The sequence below is a fragment of the Eucalyptus grandis genome, chromosome 2 (genome assembly GCF_016545825.1).
Source record: "Eucalyptus grandis isolate ANBG69807.140 chromosome 2, ASM1654582v1, whole genome shotgun sequence".
In the NCBI taxonomy this organism is placed as follows: Eukaryota; Viridiplantae; Streptophyta; class Magnoliopsida; order Myrtales; family Myrtaceae; genus Eucalyptus; species Eucalyptus grandis.
In genome coordinates this window covers 35,226,844-35,247,737 of record NC_052613.1, presented here as the reverse complement: position 1 = coordinate 35,247,737, position 20,894 = coordinate 35,226,844, and the positions used below count along the sequence as shown (strand labels likewise).

General features: G+C 51.8%; 4 protein-coding genes across 10 annotated transcripts; 2 read left to right on the top strand and 2 right to left on the bottom strand.

Annotated features, from left to right (window-relative positions):
• The first annotated feature begins 242 nt into the window (after window positions 1-242).
• LOC104430501 (40S ribosomal protein S24-1) lies at window positions 243-2,503 on the top strand. Its single transcript, XM_010043249.3, has 5 exons — window positions 243-446; window positions 1,269-1,310; window positions 1,440-1,610; window positions 1,993-2,079; window positions 2,171-2,503. Exons 1-5 carry the CDS (start codon window positions 375-377, stop codon window positions 2,207-2,209), a joined length of 411 nt encoding a protein of 136 aa, XP_010041551.1. The 5' UTR covers window positions 243-374; the 3' UTR covers window positions 2,210-2,503.
• LOC120290674 (formin-like protein 14) lies at window positions 2,421-7,065 on the bottom strand. The gene is made up of 4 exons (XM_039307029.1): window positions 6,965-7,065; window positions 5,925-6,582; window positions 5,250-5,703; window positions 2,421-2,518 (listed from the first exon to the last, which is right to left on the bottom strand). The coding sequence occupies exons 1-4, from the start codon at window positions 7,063-7,065 to the stop codon at window positions 2,421-2,423; spliced, it is 1,311 nt and encodes a 436-aa protein (XP_039162963.1).
• Window positions 7,066-9,126: 2,061 nt separating this feature from the next.
• LOC120290673 (protein IQ-DOMAIN 14-like) lies at window positions 9,127-12,661 on the bottom strand. The gene is made up of 2 exons (XM_039307028.1): window positions 12,293-12,661; window positions 9,127-9,459 (listed from the first exon to the last, which is right to left on the bottom strand). Exons 1-2 carry the CDS (start codon window positions 12,659-12,661, stop codon window positions 9,127-9,129), a joined length of 702 nt encoding a protein of 233 aa, XP_039162962.1.
• Window positions 12,662-14,367: 1,706 nt separating this feature from the next.
• On the top strand, window positions 14,368-20,176 carry LOC104430524 (cysteine synthase). Of its 7 annotated transcripts, none has more exons than XM_039306323.1 (12): window positions 14,387-14,600; window positions 15,005-15,085; window positions 15,399-15,450; window positions 15,563-15,672; window positions 16,251-16,308; window positions 16,600-16,863; window positions 16,970-17,107; window positions 17,206-17,257; window positions 17,591-17,670; window positions 19,101-19,160; window positions 19,297-19,377; window positions 19,562-19,654. In XM_039306323.1, the coding sequence occupies exons 3-12, from the start codon at window positions 15,409-15,411 to the stop codon at window positions 19,652-19,654; spliced, it is 978 nt and encodes a 325-aa protein (XP_039162257.1). In that variant the 5' UTR covers window positions 14,387-14,600; window positions 15,005-15,085; window positions 15,399-15,408. The 7 variants fall into 7 exon arrangements, 6 of the variants coding, with proteins under 6 accessions (XP_039162257.1, XP_039162255.1, XP_039162256.1 ...); XM_039306322.1 differs by lacking the exon at window positions 14,387-14,600 and adding an exon at window positions 14,610-14,885; XM_039306321.1 differs by lacking the exon at window positions 15,005-15,085 and having other exon boundaries at window positions 14,389-14,600; window positions 19,562-20,176.
• The last annotated feature ends 718 nt before the right edge of the window (window positions 20,177-20,894 follow it).

The following is a 20,894-nucleotide window of genomic DNA, read 5'->3' as shown; positions in this document are numbered from 1 at the left end:
AAATTGAGGGACCATTTGTATCATCGTTTCTTCTCTTTTTACCCATCGATTGTACTTGCCCAAAATTGGGCCGAAGACTAATTTGAGAGGATTATTTTACAAACTCGGATGGCCCAATAAGCCCACTAAGTAATCATTCATATGCAGGCTGCAGCCCAGAAGCCCATTTCACAACAGGCCCTCTTTCTCTCTCTCTTTCTTAAGACATCTTCTTCTCCGACGGGACCGAAAACCCTAACTATATATTCGCTTCCTTCGCCTCGCGTCCCTCCTCTCTGCTCGAGCTGCCATTGCCATCGTGCCGTCATCCCTTCTCGGTCGCCCCGGTCGAGCGAATCCGGTCTCTGACGAGGGAAGAGAGAGAGCAGTGAAGCATGGCTGACAAGGCGGTGACCATCCGGACGAGGAAGTTCATGACCAACAGGCTCCTCTCCAGGAAGCAATTCGTACGTCTCTCTCTCTAACGTTTGCGTTCGCGTTCGCGTGTGCGTGTGTGGGCGGATGAGGGTTCGTGGGTTTTTCGCTTTCTCAGTTTCGAGGAAGACCCACTTGTTAGTCGGCGGTAGTTCTGGATCGCGCGTTAGATTTTGTCTCTTTACAGGCTGGGTAGTGAACTAGTTCGATCCTGTCCAGACTTGCTAGCTTTGCTGTTCCGGAAAAAGTATGATTTTTTTGTTGTCGGGGGTGCTCGTCCTTGAATTCGGGAAAATGGGGTTTCGAGAGATTGTTTGAGCACGTCCACGAGTTGCCGCAGGAGGAGGTGCGTGAATCGTTTCGGCTATTTCGCGGGTAGCTGTGGTCATGGAAAGCAAGGTCTCTGAAGGGTAGCGATTGTTAGGAGCAGTGTCTTTGGGGTTTTGGTGATTTGGTTGGTGGGTTTTGAAAATCCTTCAGGTGGGTGCGAATTTGCCATTCGGAGTGGGATTTGCCTCTAAAAGGAACTTTGCATTAGAATTTCTGTAGTTTATGTTAAAACATTAGAGGAAGAAAACACTGCATTGTTAGGTTTTAGGGCGATTGAGCAATGCATACTTGTTGGACCTTGGTTGGATGTCTAATGAGGTGGGAATTGACATCACCTGTTTTGGGGTAAAATTTTCCTTATATCGAGGTCCTCACGTAAGCAGTTTGCTGTAGCATTAGTTTTAGCCCCTGAGTTGGGTTTTGGAGTTTTAAATGGAAGAACTGGATCCTGGATCTTCTTGTTGTGTCATATTTTAAAGAGGTGTATCACTTTATTTGATGATGCCTTGCCCCTTGCATTGTAGGTGATTGATGTTCTGCACCCTGGAAGACCCAATGTTTCCAAGGTAACCACAGTTTGTGAGTTGCAAAATTTAGTGTTGCTGTAGGTTATTTTGCCTATTCGATTGTCTTTATTTCGCCATTAATTTTACTGAAATTTGTTGGTTTGCTTTTGGTTTTTCTTTAAAACTTAGGCGGAGCTTAAGGAGAAGCTTGGAAGGATGTACGATGTGAAGGATCCCAACTCAATTTTTGTTTTCAAATTCAGGACTCATTTTGGAGGTGGAAAATCCACAGGGTTTGGCTTGATCTACGACTCTGTTGAGACTGCGAAGAAGTACGAGCCAAAGTACAGGCTCATCAGGGTAATCTCTTGTTTTCCTTTAGATACCTAGAAATGTGAGAGATGCTGCATGGATGTCAGTCTAGAGCTTCTTTTTCTGTGATCATTCATCTGAGAGCGAGTCCTAGAAGATGCTATGCCGTAACTTCTCGTAGTGTGTCTGCTGTGCTTGCTAGTAAGATATTTTTTCCCACAATCTCGAATCCTGGAATATATGTTTGGATAGAAGAGGATCATGTTAGAAAATCATGAAGCAACTTCCTTACATAACCTGTGGAACCTGAAAGACAGGCCCCACCCCACCTCACCTCTTGAGTTTTTGCTGGTTCGGATGTGATCAATGATTAGTTTGACCTTGATCCCTTGTGTCCTCTGACAATGACCTAAATCAATCCTCTGTGCAGAATGGACTGGATACTAAGGTTGAGAAGTCCAGGAAGCAAATGAAGGAAAGGAAGAACAGGGCCAAGAAGATCCGTGGTGTAAAGAAGGTACGGAGTTTTAGTTTTACTTATTACTGTTAATTTCTGTAATATCAGTGGTCACCTTTCATGGTGTATTTATACATTCTCATCCGTACAGACAAAGGCTGGTGATGCAGCCAAGGCAAAGAAGAAGTGAGGATGTAGCAATGCGCTAATCTCAAAAGCCCAGATGCAGCTTCCGGCTTCTCTTTATTATGTTTCCTTTCTTATATTTTATTTGTCGAATGCCATTTTTCACATCTTTTTGTCGGACTTAGATTGGTCAGAAGCTTAATCATATTTGCAGTTTTGGTTGTTCCGCAAAGGATAATTTTGATTCTTGAATGATGACTCTCATACCGAGCTGCTCATCGTAGTCCAGTTCCAAAATTCGAAACTCTGCCTGCTAAAATATTTTTACAGTCTAATATACTGAGATCCTTCAAGTTAAGATTGGAGTCCATTTCTATTACACATTCCATGAAATTAGAAATCACATCGAGTATGGTCGCATTCGGGTTCGCGTTTGGCTTTATAGGATGCACTTGCTTATTGAGCTTGGAATACATATTAATTCAATACACTAATTTTACGAGCTTTATTTACTGCATAGCATGCTCAATGTGGATCCACTTGTGTTTTTTGTGGCCTTGTGCTTTGCGGTAAGGTTGTGTTTGGTTGCCCTAAAAGTAGATGACAATATGGCTTTCTGGTTATATGGCAGAGAAAGAACTGAGGATATGGTATGTGGGCAAGGGTATGTTTTGACCTATTCTTACTCTCGATTATTCTACCCATTACCACAAATATACGGTTAATTATTATTTTTTTGATTTAAATTTTTTAAAAACCGTTGATCCTTTTGTTTTTATTTCACTTCACACAAATGTTATAGTATAAAGAATCCATATATTTAACTAATTTGTTTTGTACATGTTTCATCTTAACCAATGTTTGGCATTGTTCATCTCATTCGATTTTACTTTTGACGGCATTGATTATCAATAATGCACAAAAGATGACATGAACGCCATGTAAATTCAAATAATCGCAATTCTGTGCGCTTTTCACATTATTCAAAAGCATATAATTATATTACGAAGTTCTGTAAAATAACATCACATTGAAAATAACTCATTTGGTATGGATTTAAGGAATAAGAAACATTTAGCAATTGACGTATCGATAGGAACATCTATAAAATAACTTATTGATTATAAAGGAAAACGGACTGCGTTCACCTAAAATTGGAGGATCCTTTGCTTACTTAATGGTATAGAGAGAGTTACATTATATCTTTACTATTTATCTTCTAGATTTATTTTCTTCTCACGTTGCCTGCATATCAATTGACACATTGTACAGGAAAAAAAGACTTTAATTTCAATTGTTTAGCTGCAAATGAATGATTTGGAAAATATTTTTATAATAAAATCAAATATTACAATTCTAAAAAAATATTAAAATTTACTAATTTTAATTGAAGTACCTAATCGATCCATATTTTGACAGTTTAGATACTCAATTAAACATAAAAAAAAAAGATGTTCATTCATGCAAATTTAATTGCGCATGGCACAACTAGTATGGGCACTCCCAAGTGACATTAGCTTGAAATCGACATGCACTAACGCATTTGGTCATCCTCCGAATAATTTTAACAATGTATCAACTTCCTTTGGGCTTTTTCCTGATTCCTTTCCTATCATTCTATGACTGAACGTTACAAACACTCTTATAGAAAAGATACGGCAAATTGATGATGGAAAAGTTACCAAATAATTGTTCAATGAATCATGAAGTTGATCATGCTCAAATTTTTTTTTTTCTCGAGATAAGAAGAAATAGACTAGCTCATGGGGAATGATCAACGATACATGGAGTCAATGCTAATTATTCATTGTCATTTAATTAGACTTAATAACCCAATTTGATGGACTGAATTATTATATGAATTAGTCGTATTTTATAATTGAGTTATAAATGAGTTTTAAATAATAAAGTTCAGAATATTATGGGCATCTATGACTCTCTTTTCGCTCTCTCATCCTTGCTCAATCTTATGCTCGATTGTTCGTTCTGCGCTCTTGCCTCAACTTGAGTATGGATTTTCCTAAATTGGGTTATACATGAAAATATTTTAATAATATGGAATGAGTCAAATATGTACTAGGTATGAGTTCGATCAAATATGAATCACTAAATTTTTTATAGCAGGCTACTACCTTTGTATTATATGAAAATTGGTGGTTTTGGTTGAGCCATTTTTCACTTGACCTAAAGTCTATCGGATTCATGGGTTTGACAAGTAAATAAGAAGGTCCTTAAGAATGTGAAGCATGTCCCAATGGACCCAATTGTCAGGTGTCTCTCTCTCCCTCTCCGGCATGCTCTCTCTTCACGGGTGTAGACAAATTGCCGACCACCTCGACCTCTGTGGCAACCACCTCCTTTCGTGTGTCCATAAAGGTGCACGAGTGCTCGATCTGCCACAAAAGCTTTCCCACTAGGTAGATTCTCGGTGCGCACAAGCAATGCCACTACGAGGCCCCCACTTCCACCTCCTCCACTCCCATCGTCGCCGTGGCTGCTAGCGAGTTGAGCGTCTTGGAGGGCGTGGGGTCCACACACACTCAGAGCCAAGGGCATCGCGAGTTCGATATGAACGTCTTGGCTCTCTCAGATAATAAGAGAAATATTGGCTGGGTTTTACCCTCGTAGGCGTATGGGTAAGACAATCAGCAATCGACACGTGGCTCCACGTAGGCGAGGGCGTCAGGCGTTCAAAATTCGCGGGGCCGCGTGTGGGGCCCACCACTCGACGCTCCCTCTCGCTCCGCTCTCCTCTCGCGACGCCTACGCCCGTCGAAATCGTCCTTTCTCTCTCTCTCTCTCCACCGTTCTCGTTTCCCGTTGCGGAGGAGAACAAAAGTCACACAGCCGCTTCTCTCCCCTCCTTTGCTCTCTCTCTCCATTCTAGCCGATGAGCTCTCTCTCTCCATTCTCGACTCCGACGCCCCACCAACGACGCAGCCTCCGCCTCTGCCTTCGCCCCCAACGCCCTCTCGTTACTCCGACGCCCCCGACTCCGACGCTCCTCAAGCCGGTTGCCTCCGACGCCGACGCTGCCACCTTCGCCTCCGCCTCCGCGAGAGGGCGTCGGGGGCGGAGGCGGCGTCGTCGGCATCGGAGGCAACCGGCTCGAGGAGCGTCGGAGTCGCGAGAGGGCGTCAGGGGCGGAGGCGGCGTCATCGGCGTTCGAGGCAACTGGCTTGAGGAGCATCGGAGTAGTGTGAGGGCGTCGGGGGCGGAGACGGAGGCAGAGGCGGCGTCGTCGGCGTCGGAGGCAATCGGCTTGAGGTGCGTCGAAGTCGCGAGAGGGCGTTGGGGGCGGAGACGCAGCGGAGGCGATGCGGTGTCGGCGCCGGAGGCAACCGGCTTGAGGGGCGGGGAGTCGAGGGCGACGGAGTCGCGAGAGGGCGCTGGGGCTAAGGCGGAGGCGGAGGCGGCGTCGTCGAGTCGGAGGCAACCGGCTTGAGGAGCGTTGGAGTCGCGAGAGGGCGTTGGGGGCGGAGGCGGAGGCGGTGTCGTCAGCGGGGCGTTGGAGATGAGAATGGAGAGAGAGAGAGCAGAGGAGGGGGAGAGAAGCAGCTGTGCGACTTTTGTTCTCCTCCGCAACGGAACGGAACGGAACGGAGAACGAGGGAGAGAGAGAGGAGAGAGAGGACGATTTCCACAAGGCGCAGGCGTCGCACAGAGAGTAGAGCAGAAGGAGCGTCAGAGCGTTGAGCCCCAAACGCGGCCCGCGCGAATTTTGAACGCCTGACGCCCTCGCCTACGTGAAGCCATGCGTCAATCGCCGATTGTCTTACCCATACGCCTACGTGGAGGGTAAAACCCAGCCAATATTTTCTTCGGACTCGCGAGAGGATGTCGGGGGCGAGGCGGAGGCGGCGCGTAGGTGTCGGAGGCAATCGACTTGAGGGGCGTGGTAGTCGGGGGCAACGGAGTCGCGAGACTGCGTCGGGGGCGGAGGCGGCGACGTGGGTGTCGGAGGCAACCGTCTTGAGGAGCGTCGGAGTCGCGAGAGGGCGTCGGGGGCGGAGGCGGCGTCGTCGGCATCGAAGGCAACCGGCTTGAGGAGACTCGAAGTCGCGAGAGGGCGACGGGGGCAGACGCGGAGGCGGAGACGGCGTTGTCGGCGCTCTGAGGTAACCGGCTTGAGGAGTGTCGAAGTCGCGATAAAGCGTTGGGGGCGGAGGCGAGGTAGAGGCGGCGTCGTTGGCATCGGAGGCAACCGGCTTGAGGAGGTCGGAGTCGCAAGAGGGCGGCGGGGGCGAGGCGGCGGCGTCGGCGTCGAAGGCAACCGGTTTGAGGGGCGTGGGAGTTGGGGGCGACGGAGTCGCGAGAGGCCGCGAGGGTGGAGGCGGCGCGTTGGTGTCGGAGGCAATCGGCTTGAGGAGCGCCGGAGTCGTGAGAGGGCGTCGGGGCGGAGGCGGAGGCGTTGTCGTCAATGTTGGAGGCAACCGGCTTGAGGAACGTCGGAGTGGGGGCGCGAGTCGCGAGAGGGCGTTGGGGGCGGAGGCGGCGTCGTCGGCGGGGCGTCCGAGTCGAGAATGGAGAGAGAGAGCTCGTCGGCGAGAATGGAGAGAGGGAGCAGAGGAGGGGGAGAGAAGCAAAACAGTGTGACTTTTGTTCTCCCCAGCAACGGAACGGAACAGAGAACGGGGGAGAGAGAGAGAGGAGAGAGAAGACGATCTCGACAGGGCGCAGACGTCGCAGAGGAGAGCAGAGCAGAGGGAGCGTCAGAGTGGAGGGCCCCACACGTGGGCCGCGTGAATTTTGACCGCCTGACGCCCTAGGCTACGTGGAGCCACGTCTCGATCGCTGATTGTTTTACCCTTACGCTTACGTGGAGGGTAAAACCCGCCAATATTTTCTTCGGACTCGCGAGAGGGCGTCGGGGGCGGAGGCGGTGGCGTCGGCGTCGGAGGCAACCGGCTTAAGGAGCATCGGAGTTGCAAGAGGGCGTCGGGGGCGGGGGAGGAGACGAAGGCAGCCTCAGAGGCATCGGAAGCAACTAGCATGAGGAGCGACGGAGTCGCGAAAGGGCGTTAGGGGCGGAGGCGGCGTCGTCGATGGGGCGTCCGAGTCGAGAATGGAGGGAGAGAGCTCGTTGGTGAGAATGGAGAGAGAGAGAGAGAGAGCAGGGAGGGGGAGAGAAGCACTTGGCGATTTTCTTCTCCCCCCACAATGGAACGGAATTGAGAACGGGGAGAGAGAGAGGAGAGAGAGGACGATTTCGACGGGGCGCAGGCGGCGCGAGAGGAGAGCAAAGCGAGGGAGCGTCAGAGTGGTGGGCCCTAAACGCGGCCCGCGCGACTTTTGAACGCCCGACGCCCTTGCCTACGTGGAGTCTCGTGTCGATCGGGCCGATTGTCTTACCCATACGCCTACGTGGAGGGTAAAACCCAGCTAATATTTTCTCCGGACTCGCGAGAGGGCGTCGGGGGCGGAGGCGGCGGCATCGGCGTCGCAGGCAACTAGCTTTAGAGGCGTCGGAGTCGAGGGCGACGGAGTCGCGAGAGGGCATCGGGGGCGGAGGCGGCGTCGTCGGCGTCGGAGGCAATTGGCTTGAGGAGCGTCGGAGTCGCGAGAAGTCGTTGGGGCGGAGGCGAAGGTATAGGCAGAGGCGGCGTCGTCGGCGTCGTAGGCAACCGACTGAGAAGCGTCGGTCGCAAGAGGGTGTCGAGGGCGGAGGTGGAGGCGGAGACGGCGTCGTCGCGTCGGAGGCAACCGGTTTGAGGAGCGTCGGAGTCGCGAGAGGACGTCGGGGCGGAGGCGGCGTCGTCGGCACGGAGGCAACCGGCTTGGGAGCGTTGGAGTCGGGCGCGGAGTTGCGAGAGGGCGTTGGGGGTGGAGGCGGAGACGGAGGCGGCGGCGTCAGCAGGGCGTCGGAGTCGGGAATGGAGAGAGAGAGCTGGTCGGCGAGAATGGAGAGAGAGAGCAGAGGAGGGGGAAATAAGCAAACAGTGCGACTTTTGTTCTCCCCCGCAATGGAACGGAACGGATAACGGGGGGAGAGAGAGAGAGAGAGAGAGAGAGAGAGAGAGGACGATTTCGACGGGGCACGGGCGTTGCGAGGAGAGCGGAGCGAGAGGGAGCGTCGCCGTGGTGGGCTCCACACGCGGCTCGCGCGAATTTTGAACGCCTGATGCCCTCGCCTACGTGGAGTCACGTGTCGATCGCTGATTGTCTTACCCATACGCCTATGTGGAGGGTAAAACCCAGCCCATATTTTCTCCTGGACTCGCGAGAGGGCGTCGGGGCGGAGGCGGAGGCGGCGGCGTCGGTGTCGAGGCAACCGGGCTTGAGGGGCGAGGGAGTCGAGGGCGACGGAGTCGCGAGTGGGCGTTGGGGGTGGAGACGGAGGCAGAGGCGGCGTCGTCGGCGTTGGAGGCAACCGGCTTGAGGAGCGTCAGAGTCGCGAGAAGGTGTCGGGGGCGGAGGCGGAGGTGGAGGCGGCGTCGGAGGCGTTGGAGGCAACCGGCTTGAGGGGCATCGAAGTTGGGAGCGACGGAGTCGCGAGAGGGCATTGGGGGCGGAGGCGGAGGCAGCATCGTCGGCGCGGAGGCAACAGCTTGGGAGCGTCGGAGTCGCGAGAGGGCGTCGGGGCGGAGGCGGCGGCGGCGGCGACGGATGCAACCGGCTTGAGGAGCGTAGGAGTCGCGAGAGGGCGTTGGGGGCGGAGGCAGAGGCAGGGAAGGCGTTGTCGGCGGGGCGTCCGAGTCGAGAATGGAGAGAGAGAGGGGAGGAGGGGGAGAGAAGCAGTTGTGCGACTTTTGTTCTCCCCCGCAACGGACGGAACGGAGAATGGGGATAGAGAGGGAGAGAGAGGATGATTTCAACTGGGCGTAGGCGTCGTAGAGGAAAGTAGAGTAGAGGGAGCGTCAGAGTGGTGGGCCCCAAATGCGGCCCGCGCAAATTTTGAACGCCTGACGCCCTCGCCTACGTGGACCACATGTCGATTGCTGATTATCTTACTCATATGCCTACGTGGTGGGTAAAACCCAATCAATATTTTCTCCGGAGTCGCGAGAGGGCGTTAGGGGCGAAAGCAGAGGCGGAGGCGGCGGCGTCGTCGGTGTCGGAGGCAACCAGCTTGAGGGGCGTCGGAGTCGGGGCGACGAAGTCGCGAGAGGGCGTCGGGGGCAAAGGCGGAGGTGGAAGCGGCGTCGTCGGCATCGAGGCAACGGCTTGAGGAGCGTCGGGTCGCGAGAGGGCGGGGCGGAGGCGGCGTCGGAGGCAACCGGCTGAGGGGCGGGAGTCGGGGCGACGAAGTCGCGAGAGGGCGTCAGGGGCGGAGGCGGAGGTGGAAGCGGCGTCATTGGCGTCGGAGGCAACCGGCTTGAGGAGCGTTGAGTCGCTAAGGCGTCGGGGCGAAGGCGGCACGGAGGAAACGGCTTGAGGAGCGCGAGTAGCGAGAGGGCGTCGGAGGCGGAGGCGGAGGCGAAGGCGGCGTTGTCGGCGGGGCGTCGGAGTCGAGAATGGAGAGAGAGAGAGAGCTCGTCGGCGAGAATGGAGAGAGAGAGCAGAGGAGGGGGAAATAAGTAGCTGTGCGACTTTTGTTCTCCCCCGCAACGGAACGGAACGGAGAACGGGGTAGAGAGAGAGGAGGAGAGAGGACTATTTCGACAGGGCGCAGGCGTCGCAGAGGAGAGTAGAGCAAAGGGAGCATCAGCGTGGTGGGCCCCACACGCGGCCTGCGCGAATTTTGAACGCCTAACGCCCTCTCCTACGTGGAGTCACGTGTCGATCGCTGATTGTCTTACCCATACGTGTATGTGGAGGGTAAAACCCAGCTAATATTTTCTCCGGATTCGCGAGAGGGCGTCTGGGGCGGTGGCGAAGGCGGATGTGGCGGCGCGGAGCCGTCGGCGTCGGAGGAAATCGGCTTGAGGAGCGTCGAGTCGCGAGTGGGCGTCGGGGCGGAGGCAGATGCGGCATCGGAGGCAACCGGCTTGAGGAGCGTCGGAGTCGGGAGAGGGTGTTGGGGGCGGAGGCGGAGGCGGCGGCGTCGTTGGCGGGGCGTCGGAGTCGAGAATGGAGAGAGAGAGGTCGTCGACGAGAATGGAGAGAGATAGCAAAGGAGGGGGAAATAAGCAGCTGTGCGACTTTTGTTCTCCCCTGCAACGGAACGGAACGGATAACGGGGGAGAGAGAGAGAAGAGTGAGGACGATTTCGACAGGCGCGAGCGTCGCAGAGAGAGCGGGGCGAGCAGGGGAGCGTCGCGTGGTGGCCCCACACGCGGCCCGCGCGAATTTTGAACGCCTAACGCCCTCGCCTACGTGGAGTCACGTGTCGATCGCTGATTGTCTTACACATACGCTTACGTGGAGGGTAAAACCCGCTAATATTTTCTCCGGACTCGCGAGAGGGCGTCGGGGGCGGCGGAGGCGGAGGTGGCGGCGTCGGCGTCGGAGGCAATCGGCTTGAGGAGCGTGGGAGTCGGGCGACGGAGTCGCGAGAGGGGCGTCGGGGGGCGGAGGCGGCGTCGTCGGCGTCGAGCCAACCGGCTTGAGGAGTGTTGGAGTCGCGAGAGGACATCGGGGGCGGAGGTCGTGCGTCGGAGGCAACCGGCTTGAGGAGCGTCGGAGTTGCGAGAGGGCGTTGGAGGTGGAGGCGGAGGCGGTGTCATTGGCGGGGCGTCCGAGTCGAGAATGGAGAGAGAGAGCAAAGGAGGGGTAGAGAAGCAGCTGTGCGACTTTTGTTCTTCCCCGCAACGGAACAGAATGGAGAACGGGGGAGAGAGAGACGACGATTTCGACAGGCGCAGGTGTCGCAGAGCAGAGGGAGCGTTAGAGTGGTGGGCCCCAAATGCGGCCCGCATGAATTTTGAACGCCCGACGCCCTCTCCTACGTGGAGCCACGTGTCGATCGCTGATTGTCTTACCCATACGCCTACGTGGAGGGTAAAACCCAGCCAATATTTTCTCCGGACTCGCGAGAGGGCGTCGGGGGCAGAGGCAGAGGCGGAGGCGGCGGCGTCGGTGTCGGAGGCAACCGGCTTGAGGGGCATCGGAGTCGGGGGCGACGAAGTCGTGAGAGGGCGTCGGGGCGGAGGCGGAGGCGGAGGCGACGTCGTCGGCATCGAAGGCAACCAGCTTGAGGAGCGTCGGAGTCACGAGAGGGCGTTGGGGCGGAGGCGGAGGCGGAGAGGCAACCGACTTGAGGAGCGTCGGAGTCGGGGCGCGGACTCGCGAGAGGGCGTTGGGGCGGAGGCGGAGGCGGCGTCGTGTCGCCGGGCGTCCGAGTCGAGAATGGAGAGAGAGAGCTCGTCGGCGAGAATGGAGAGAGAGAGCAGAGGAGGGGGAGAGAAGCAGCTGTGCGACTTTTGTTCTCCCCGGCAACGAAACGGAACGGAGAACGCGGGAGAGAGAGAGGAGAGAGAGGACGATTTCGACAGGGCGCAAGCATCGCAGAGGAAAGCAGAGTAGAGGGAGCGTCGAGTGGTGGGCCCTAAACGCAGCCCGCGCGAATTTTGTGCGCCTGACGCCCTCGCCTACGTGGAGCCATGTGTCGATCGGGCCGATTGTCTTACCCATACGCCTACGTGGAGGGTAAAACCCAGCCAATATTTTCTCCGGACTTGCGAGAGGGCGTCGGGGGCGGTGGCGGAGGCGGAGGCGGTGGCGTCGGCGTCGGAGGCAACCGGCTTGAGGAGCGTGGGAGTCGGGGGGCAACGAAGTCGCGAGAGGGCGTCGGGGGCGGAGGCGGAGGCGGAGGCGGCGTCGAGGCAATTGGCTTGAGGAGCGTTAGAGTCGCGAGTGGGCGTCGGGGGCGGAGGCGGCGTCATCGGCGTCGGAGGCAACCGGGTTGAGGAGCATCGGAGTCGGGGACGTCGGAGTCGGGAGAGCGCGATGGGGGCGGAGGCGGAGGCGGCTTCGTCGGCGGGGCGTCGAGTCGAGAATGGAGAGAGAGAGCTCGTCGGCGAGAATGGAGAGAGAGAGCAGAGGAGGGGGAGAGTAGGTGTGCGACTTTTGTTCTCCCTCGCAACGGAACGGAACGGAGAACGCGGGAGAGAGAGAGGAGGAGAGAAAGGACGATTTCGACAGGGCGCAGGTGTCGCAGAGCAGAGGGAGCGTTAGAGTGGTGGGCCCCAAACGCGGCCCGTGCGAATTTTGAACTCCCGACGCCCTTGCCTACGCGGAGCCAGTTGTCGATCGCCGATTGTCTTACCCATACGCCTACGTGGAGGGTAAAACCCAGCCAATATTTTCTCCGGACTCGCGAGAGGGCATCGGGGGCGGAGGCAGAGGCGGCGGCGTCGACGTCGGAGGCAATCGGCTTGAGGGGTGTGGGTGTCGGGGGCGACAGAGTCACGAGAGGGTGTCGGGGGAAGAGGCGGAGTCGGAGGCGGCGTCGTCGGCGTCGAGGCAATCGGCTTGAGGAGCGTCGGAGTCGCGAGTGGGCGTCGAGGGCGGAGGCGGAGGCGGAGGCGTCGGTCATCGGGCGTCGAAGGCAACCGGGTTGAGGAGCGGAGAAGTCGGGGGCGTCGGAGTCGGGAGAGCGCGTTGGGGGCGAAGGCGAAGGCGGAGGCGGCGTCATCGGCGGGGCGTGGAGTCGAGAATGGAGAGAGAGAGCAGAGGAGGGGGAGAGAAGCAACACGGCGATTTTGTTCTCCCCGCAACGGAACGGAACGGAGAACGGGGAGAGAGAGAGAGGAGAGAGAGAACGATTTCGACGGGCGCAGCGTCGCGAGAGGAGAGGAGAGCGAGAGGGAGCGTCGAGTAGTGGGCCCCACACGCGGCCCGCGCGAATTTTGAATGCCTGACGCCCTCGCCTACGTGGAATCTCGTGTCGATCGCTGATTGTCTTACCCATACGCCTACGTGGAGGGTAAAACCCAGCCAATATTTTCTCCGGACTCGCGAGAGGGCATCGGGGCGGTGGCGGAGGCGGAGGCGGCGACGCGGAGCGGCGCGGGAGGCAACCGGCTTGAGGGGCGTGGGAGTCGGGGGCGATGGAGTTGCGAGAGGGCATCGGGGGCGGAGGCGAAGGCGGAAGCGGCTTCGTCGTCGGCGTTGGAGGCAACCGGCTTGAGGAGAGTCGGAGTCGGAGGCGGAGGTGGAGGCGGCGTCGGAGGCAACCGGCTTGAGGAGCGTTGGAGTCGAGGCGTCGGAGTCGCGAGAGGGCGTTGGGGGCGGAGGCGGAGGCGGTGTCGTCGTCGGGGTGTCCGAGTCGAGAATGGAGAGAGATAGCTCGTCGGCGAGAATGGAGAGAGAGAGAGCAAGAGGAGGGGGAGAGAAGCACCGTGGCGACTTTTTGTTCTCCCCACAACGGAATGGAACGGAGAACGGGGGAGAGAGAGAGGAGAGAGAGGACGATTTCGACAGGGCGCAGGTGTCGCAGAGGAGAGCAGAGCAGAGGGAGCGTAAGAGTGGTGGGCCCCAAAAGCGGCCCGTGCGAATTTTGAATGCCTGACTCCCTCGCCTACGTGGAGCCACGTGTCGATCACTGATTGTCTTACCCATACGCCTACATGGAGGGTAAACCCAACCAATATTTTCTCCGGACTCGCGAGAGGGCGTCGGGGCGAGGCGGTGACGCGGAGGCAACCGGCTTGAGGAGCGTCGGAGTCACGAGAGGGCGTCGTGGGCGGAGGCGGAGGCGGCGTCGTCGGCCGCGTTGAGGCAACCGGCTTGAGGAGCGCTCGAGTCGCGAGAGGGCGTCGGGGCCGAGGCGGAGGCGAAGGCGGCGTCGTCGGCGTCGGAGGCAACTGGCTTGAGGAGCGTCGGAGTCGAGGGCGTCGGAGTCGCGAGAGGGCGTTAGGGGCAAAGGCAAAGGCGGAGGCGGCGTTGTCGGCGGGGCGTCGGAGTCGAGAATGGAGAGATAGAGCTCTTTGGCGAGAATGGAGAGAGAGAGCAGAGGAGGGGGAGAGAAGCAAACAGGCGACTTTTGTTCTCTCGCGCAACGAATCGGAACGGAGAACAGGGGAGAGAGAGAGGGGAGAGAGGACGATTTCGACAGGGCGCAGGCGTTGCAAAGGGAGCGTCAGAGTGGTGGGCCCCACACGCGGCCGAATTTTGAACGCCTAACGGCCTCGCCTACGTGGAATCACGTGTCGATCGCAGATTGTCTTACCCATACACCTACGTGGAGGGTAATATTTTCTTCCAGATAATATGGGTCCGACACGAACCACGTATCGCGCTCTTAAAGATCTTTTTATTTGTCACGTTGGCATATAAGAGGTGCCCCTAATATTTGGTTTGACGGTCCAATTTATCCTTATCTTGACCGCCCTTGAACCAGTCGTCAAGGGTCGTTTGACTTCTGTCGGAAAAGCAAACGTGTGCGAGAAAGAGACGAATCCTTGGCAAGATTCCACCTCGACTTCCTCGTGTCCTCTCTCTCTCTCTCTATCTCCTTCAGTGTCTGCAGCTGCAAGTACACTCTGGAACGCAGCGCACGCTCGCCGGCTCCGGAATCCGGTCGATCTCGCTCTCTCTCCAGCCCGAGATCCTGCGGTGGAGGGAAGCCCATCGTAAGCATCCGGATTCTCGAATCGCTTCGTCGGGTTTCGCCCTTCCGATTGATTCCCGCCTGGGTTCTTATCCGTCGGTCGCGTCGAAGTCCATCGAGAGATCGAAACTCGCGCTCGTGCGTGCATGCCTACTAAGTTTGGCTGCTTTACCGCCTTTTGCTGGCGTTTTGCCACCTTAAATTGGAAAGCTAAACACACGGGGGGCTGTGTTCCTTAGCTCCTTAATCGAAGTGAAGGTTTACGGTACTTCTAAGTGGAAAAGTCAACGCTTTTGGAGTTGGCCGGGTAGTATCTTGGACAATGAAATTATCAAGCAAATCATTTTCAATGCAGTTTTAGACATTACGTACAAGTAGAATCTTGATGGAATGTGATAAAATGGGGATGATCTTATGAAAATCCAGGTGACTTCGGTTGTGACACCTTCCTTATCAGTCGATCATTCCAGGCTGCCATCAATAGTGTTGCGTTCTTTTTGATTTCTCGTACGTGCCTTTTCTACTATGGAATTTCTATGATCTTTTAGTTAGCGCTTCATCTGTTTGTGTTGCTTCATGAGTTGATGGGTCAATCTCCAGTTCTGAGTGTGAATTTTGTGTGACCTGGATGGAAAAGCTTGAATCTTGGGGTCAATTTTGGAGTGTTTTGTATGATGTGCTGAATAAGTGAATGGGGAATCTTGGAAAGTTACAGATTTTTTGCTGAGATTTCTCTTCTCATATGCCAAAGTGAGCTTCTTGGTTATTTGCACGGGTCCTTATTTTCTGAATCACTCTAAAACGTTGGTGGGTTTTGCAGTGGCACAAAAATGGTGGAAGAGAAGTCCATGATTGCAAAAGATGTCACTGAAGTATGCTATTTGCATGATTCATCTCACTAATTTTCTATAGTTTGAATACTGTGTTTGTGTGCTTATGTTACTACAATCTTACAATCTTGTTCATATTTTTCATTGCCTGCAGTTAATTGGTAAGACCCCTCTGGTGTACCTCAACCATGTCACCGACCGTTGCGTTGCCCGAATTGCTGCCAAGCTAGAAATGATGGAGCCATGCGCCAGTGTCAAAGACAGGTACAAGAAGATTTCATTTTGAAAAAAGAAAAATTCCTTTCCACGTTGAACTGCTAATGACTGTGCCTTTGTGTCTTATTTGCACCTTCATCCAATGTGCCAATCTGGATATCTGTCACCGATGCAACAAGATCCGTTAGTCTGGTCGGAGTTCCACTCTTTGACTAGACTCCTTGCCAGAATCTACTGTTAAGTAAAACAATCGACTGCAGTTATCGTGTGTGAAAATGGTCAACAAAATTCCATGTCCTTTAAGAAACTTTTTGTTTGTCTGGGGAAAGCCTTATGGCTGAAGGATACTACAATTAAAGAGTACGAACTGGCTATTTCTTTCCCTCCCATTTTCTTCACCATCCACTTTTCTTTCCTTATTTGCTCACGAATGAGCACCCCCTTTCTCACTTGCACACACATGCATGCACCAATCCTAGTGAACAACAACAGATAGAAGTCAAAAACTTGGAATAGATATATTTCACGTGGAATTCATTCCTTATCTCATCCTTGTGTACAGCCTCTAGGTATGTGGATTACTTCAAATTCTGGGTCTAATACGGATATGTTTTCTCTTCCTGCAGGATTGGGTACAGTATGATTGTAGATGCAGAGGAGAAGGGTCTTATTCAGCCGGGGCAGGTTAGTCACCTAAACCTCTCTTTTCATGTTCATAATAATTGGTGGCTTTGTGCACTTAATAATGAAGGACAGTGCTCTGGTATGATGACAATAACAATAATATCCTAACAAAGAGCTCCTAGTTCCTGAAGGATGGGAACATCTTTCCCATTGAAAGTAGTTATAACTAATTTAGATCATGGGCAATTTCTCTCTCTCTCTCTCTCTCTCTCTCTTCATTTGTAGGTTGTAGATTGATAGATGATGATGAAGAAATCTAACCATAAATATTACTTGCTCGACTTGATGAAGAGTGTTTTGGTCGAGACAACTAGCGGAAATACTGGGATCAGTCTGGCATTTATTGCAGCTGTGAAGGGTTACAAACTTATAATAACAATGCCTGCTTCAATGAGCCTTGAAAGAAGAACCATCCTTCGTGCATTTGGAGCTGAGCTGGTCCTGACTGATCCAGCCAAAGGCGCGATAGGTTCCATTCAGAAGGCGGAAGAGATAGCAGCAAAGATTCCAAATTCATACATTCTTCAGCAGTTTGAAAACCCTGCCAATCCCAAGGTACTTTTGGGTCTTGATATGATGCTTGCAGGTTTAAGGAGTTCATTCATAGGACTGATCAAAGCAAAAAAAAAGTTCATTGATAAGATCTTGTCTCTGTTTTTAGATTCATTATGAGACCACCGGACCAGAAATATGGAAAAGCACAGGTGGGAAAATTGATGTCCTTGTTTCTGGAATTGGAACTGGGGGTACGGTAACTGGAGCGGGTAAGTTTCTCAAGGAACAAAACCCCAATATTAAGGTTAGATCCTCTTGTGGTTATGATATTGGGATAGAAGTTTCGTTTTTCCAATGTTCCTATTTCTCATATCACTCGCACGCCTCTGTTATTGTCTCTAGCTCTATGGGGTAGAACCAGTGGAGAGTGCAGTTTTGTCTGGAGGGAAGCCTGGTAAGTTCTGATGTCACATGACTGACATTCTTGGTCTTTTAATCCATTAGGCTAGTTAGTTCTATCTTTTAAACACTACTTTCTGCAAGTGCCACAGTAACATGGACTAGTGACGGTCCATTAAATTAGGAAGCAAGTAGCTTTGTATGTCCTTTTATTTTTGCAACAGGGAACGCTGCTTTTTCAGCTTCCAAGGCAGTCAATTGTATCCTTTCTTGCTGTTTTAAGCATGTGAAGTGCCCAAAATCTCCAAAGAAGATTTCTTTCTTTTGAAAACTATCTCGTGTAAATCCTCTATCTGACCAAGAATTTCATGCCCATAAAATTTCCCAGGTCCTCATAAGATTCAAGGCATTGGTGCTGGTATCATACCTGGAGTTTTGGACATGGATTTACTCGATGAAATAATCCAGGTAAGAGTTTGTGCAAGAAATTGTTCTTTGTGCCCTTTCCCCTTATAAAGCAGGGACAACGGTTCATACACCTCATATATCTAGGGGAGACATAAGTACCATAGGTTTTGTATTTCTTTCTTGTTTTCCAATCATTTGAGTGCCATGAATTTTAAAAATCGTTCACTTGAGTGCTATTGCGATTTTCCTTAATGGAAAATCTAACGTGCCATTAATTTATTATAAATTGAGCTATATGACTCACCGGAGAAATTTAATCAGCAAAATATTGCGGAGATGATGGTGTTGGTTCTTTGTTCTTGTCCCGAATTGACAAGTTGGGGCTAATAGCTTCAATTAAAACCCTAACCCCAATTTGCGGGTCAAGAATCAATCAGAGAATCTAAGTATTGTAAAATCAAAGAGGAACAAGAGGACAATTGCTTCTTCATATTTTTTATTTGAAGCGGCTTTTGAATTGATCAACCAATCTTGAGCTCAGGCTCAGACAACTTGTGGTCAAGGCTTCAATTTTAAGAGGAAGATTGCTCAGGCATGCGCAACGTGTTGGATTCTCCACTCGAAGCACTTGCTTTCAATCACGCGGGCTTTGGATTCCTTGCTGCTGCGAACAACTTGTGGACCCTCATCGCCAGCACAGCAGTTCTCAGTTTCTAGCGTGTGCTCCCTCCCTCCCTCTCTTGCGAACACACTGCCGTGGTCGGATGAAGAATTTTCCATGTTGGACTCCAATTTCATTTCAAAAGTTGGATTGGAGTCAATATTATTTTCAAAAGCCCTATAGGACTAATCGCCAGGATAGACACTCAAGTGAACATTTTTCATCGACATGGCATTTTAGTGACCGCGAAAAAAAAAAATTATGGTACTCAAGTGAATGGCATACGAAGGTTATGGCACTTGTGGCATCCTTACACCTATATCAATTGATGGAAGATCTAACCGACATGAGGAAGGATGGTACTGGTTTGAGCAAGAATGGGTTCATGACCAATGTGCTTTCTAAGTTACAGTTTCTTTTCTTGGGAGTGAGCTTAGGTTTGATAAGGAAATTGCAAGGTGGCTATGAATAACAAGTGGTAAAACAAGCCTCCCATCCTCCGCATGGCTATGCAGTTATGTGTATGGACATTGTTACTTCATCCAACTGACGTACATTGACAGTCTCGTGCTAGAATTCCTAGATTGTTCCTTTTATAAGTGCTTGCTGACTTTGTACTCTTTGCAATGTATCTGGATAATGCAAGCGCACAACAGTGAAAGGTGTATTTACAAATCATTCGATACGACAAAAGTTTATGCGAATGGCTATATATGTTGTTTGTCAGCCACTTATGGAAGCAATCCTTTTTTCACCATCTAGTGTTGATCACCATTCTCTGAGCTTATACACGTTCCTGTATAAATTTTAATGCTGTCTCATTTTCCAGATATCAGGCGATGAAGCTATTGAAACTGCGAAGCAGCTCACATTGAAGGAAGGCTTGCTGGTAATCTGCGTTCAGTTTCTGCGCTTCTCCTGTTGTGCAAGTATTTGTGATCCATTAGGAGTGTCAACCACTGCTAGCTCTTATGGTACTTTCTGCATTCATCATGGTCTCATGATCGTTGGGATACACTTTGCAGGTAGGAATATCATCCGGAGCAGCAGCTGCTGCAGCAATTAAGATTGCGAGAAGGCCAGAAAATGCTGGGAAACTCATTGTTGTAAGTGTTTGTTTCACTGAGAAACAATTGTCTGATTTTACATTGGAAGTCAGATCGGCATCTGAAAACACTTTGTTGCAAGGAAGATTAATAATGTCTTGAGCATTATAGCTTTGATATCCGTAGGTTTTCATATTTGATTCTTCATTATTTCTCCGAATTTATACTGCATGAACTTCATCAGGTGATCTTCCCCAGCGGTGGAGAACGTTACTTGTCATCTGTGCTATTCGAGTCTGTGAAGGAAGAGGTCGAGAATATGGTTTTTGAACACTGAGCAGACCGAGTTCCGGTCAATAGAGACGCATGGATTTTGCGCTTCTCTTCGGAAACATTCCATGTGGTAAGTGTTTGCGTTAAGAAGGATTGTTCTCTGGCTGTATCATTGTGAGCTGTTGAAGCTGACAACAGAACTGGAGATCTGAGAAAGCCCAACATTCCCAGCAGCTTCCATCAACTAATTAGAAAAGGTAGATTGAATACACAATGACGGATTGAGATGAAGTGACTTATTGTAAGTAGGCCTTCGAACAAACCAGCCATATTTCAACCGTCCAATAGAACTGTTCCATATTACTTGATAAACCAACTTACTAGAGTAGTTTTAGTATAGCTTACATTATTCTTTACTGAACTGGCCTTAAAAGATTTCCAGTACCATACCATCAAGACCAGAAACCATTCTGTTGTTGGTTGCGGTCCAATATGAGCTTCCGTGAAACGATAATAGACAATGGTCACACCAAGAGAATCTTGTGATAATATAGGGAAGGTAAAAAAGAAGGATGACTTGCCTGCATGATCACTTTGTAGCAAATGCTTGATGAAAGTGGTTTTTCCAGTGGAGTATTGACCCAAAAGCATAACCATTGGTTCGTCATCAAAATCACTATTTCTCTGCAACAGAAATGTCGAACAGAACAGCAACAATTAGTTAACCGTGCCGACTAATTAGACAAAAGTCGGTAGATACTGTTAAGTGAGACTCTATGCAAAATTGTCACAAGTTACTCGCCAATAATGGCAACTTGGCATATTGAAGTGATTAGTGACCTCCAGTGGCTTCAGCTTCTGAATATACGTAACTCTTCAAGCCATAAAAAATGAATGGAACTTTTGTCTAATTACATCCATTGTTGATGCTTGAAGAGTTCGCATATTCAGAAGCCGAAACCACTGGAAGTCACTTATGCTTCTGCTCCTCTATCTACAAGGACATGATGACATTGAATGGTAGAGAAATCCATAAGAAAAAACGAGAAGTATTGCAAAGCAATCGGCAATCACCAAAGTGTCCGTTGGAAGCCATTTCAATTAAGGAGCTGTTGCCATCCTCCTTAAATACCATACTCGCGTTCTACGTGATCAAAGTTGCAGTTTGAAGACAAAGCAGGACGTATCCAAAAAAAAGCCCTCTGTTTCTATAGCCCGGTTGCCATCCTAATCTACCTGAACTACTTTCTGCGGATTCCAGGACTCGTAAGCGGTCGTGAGACACCAATTTATATTTAAATCAA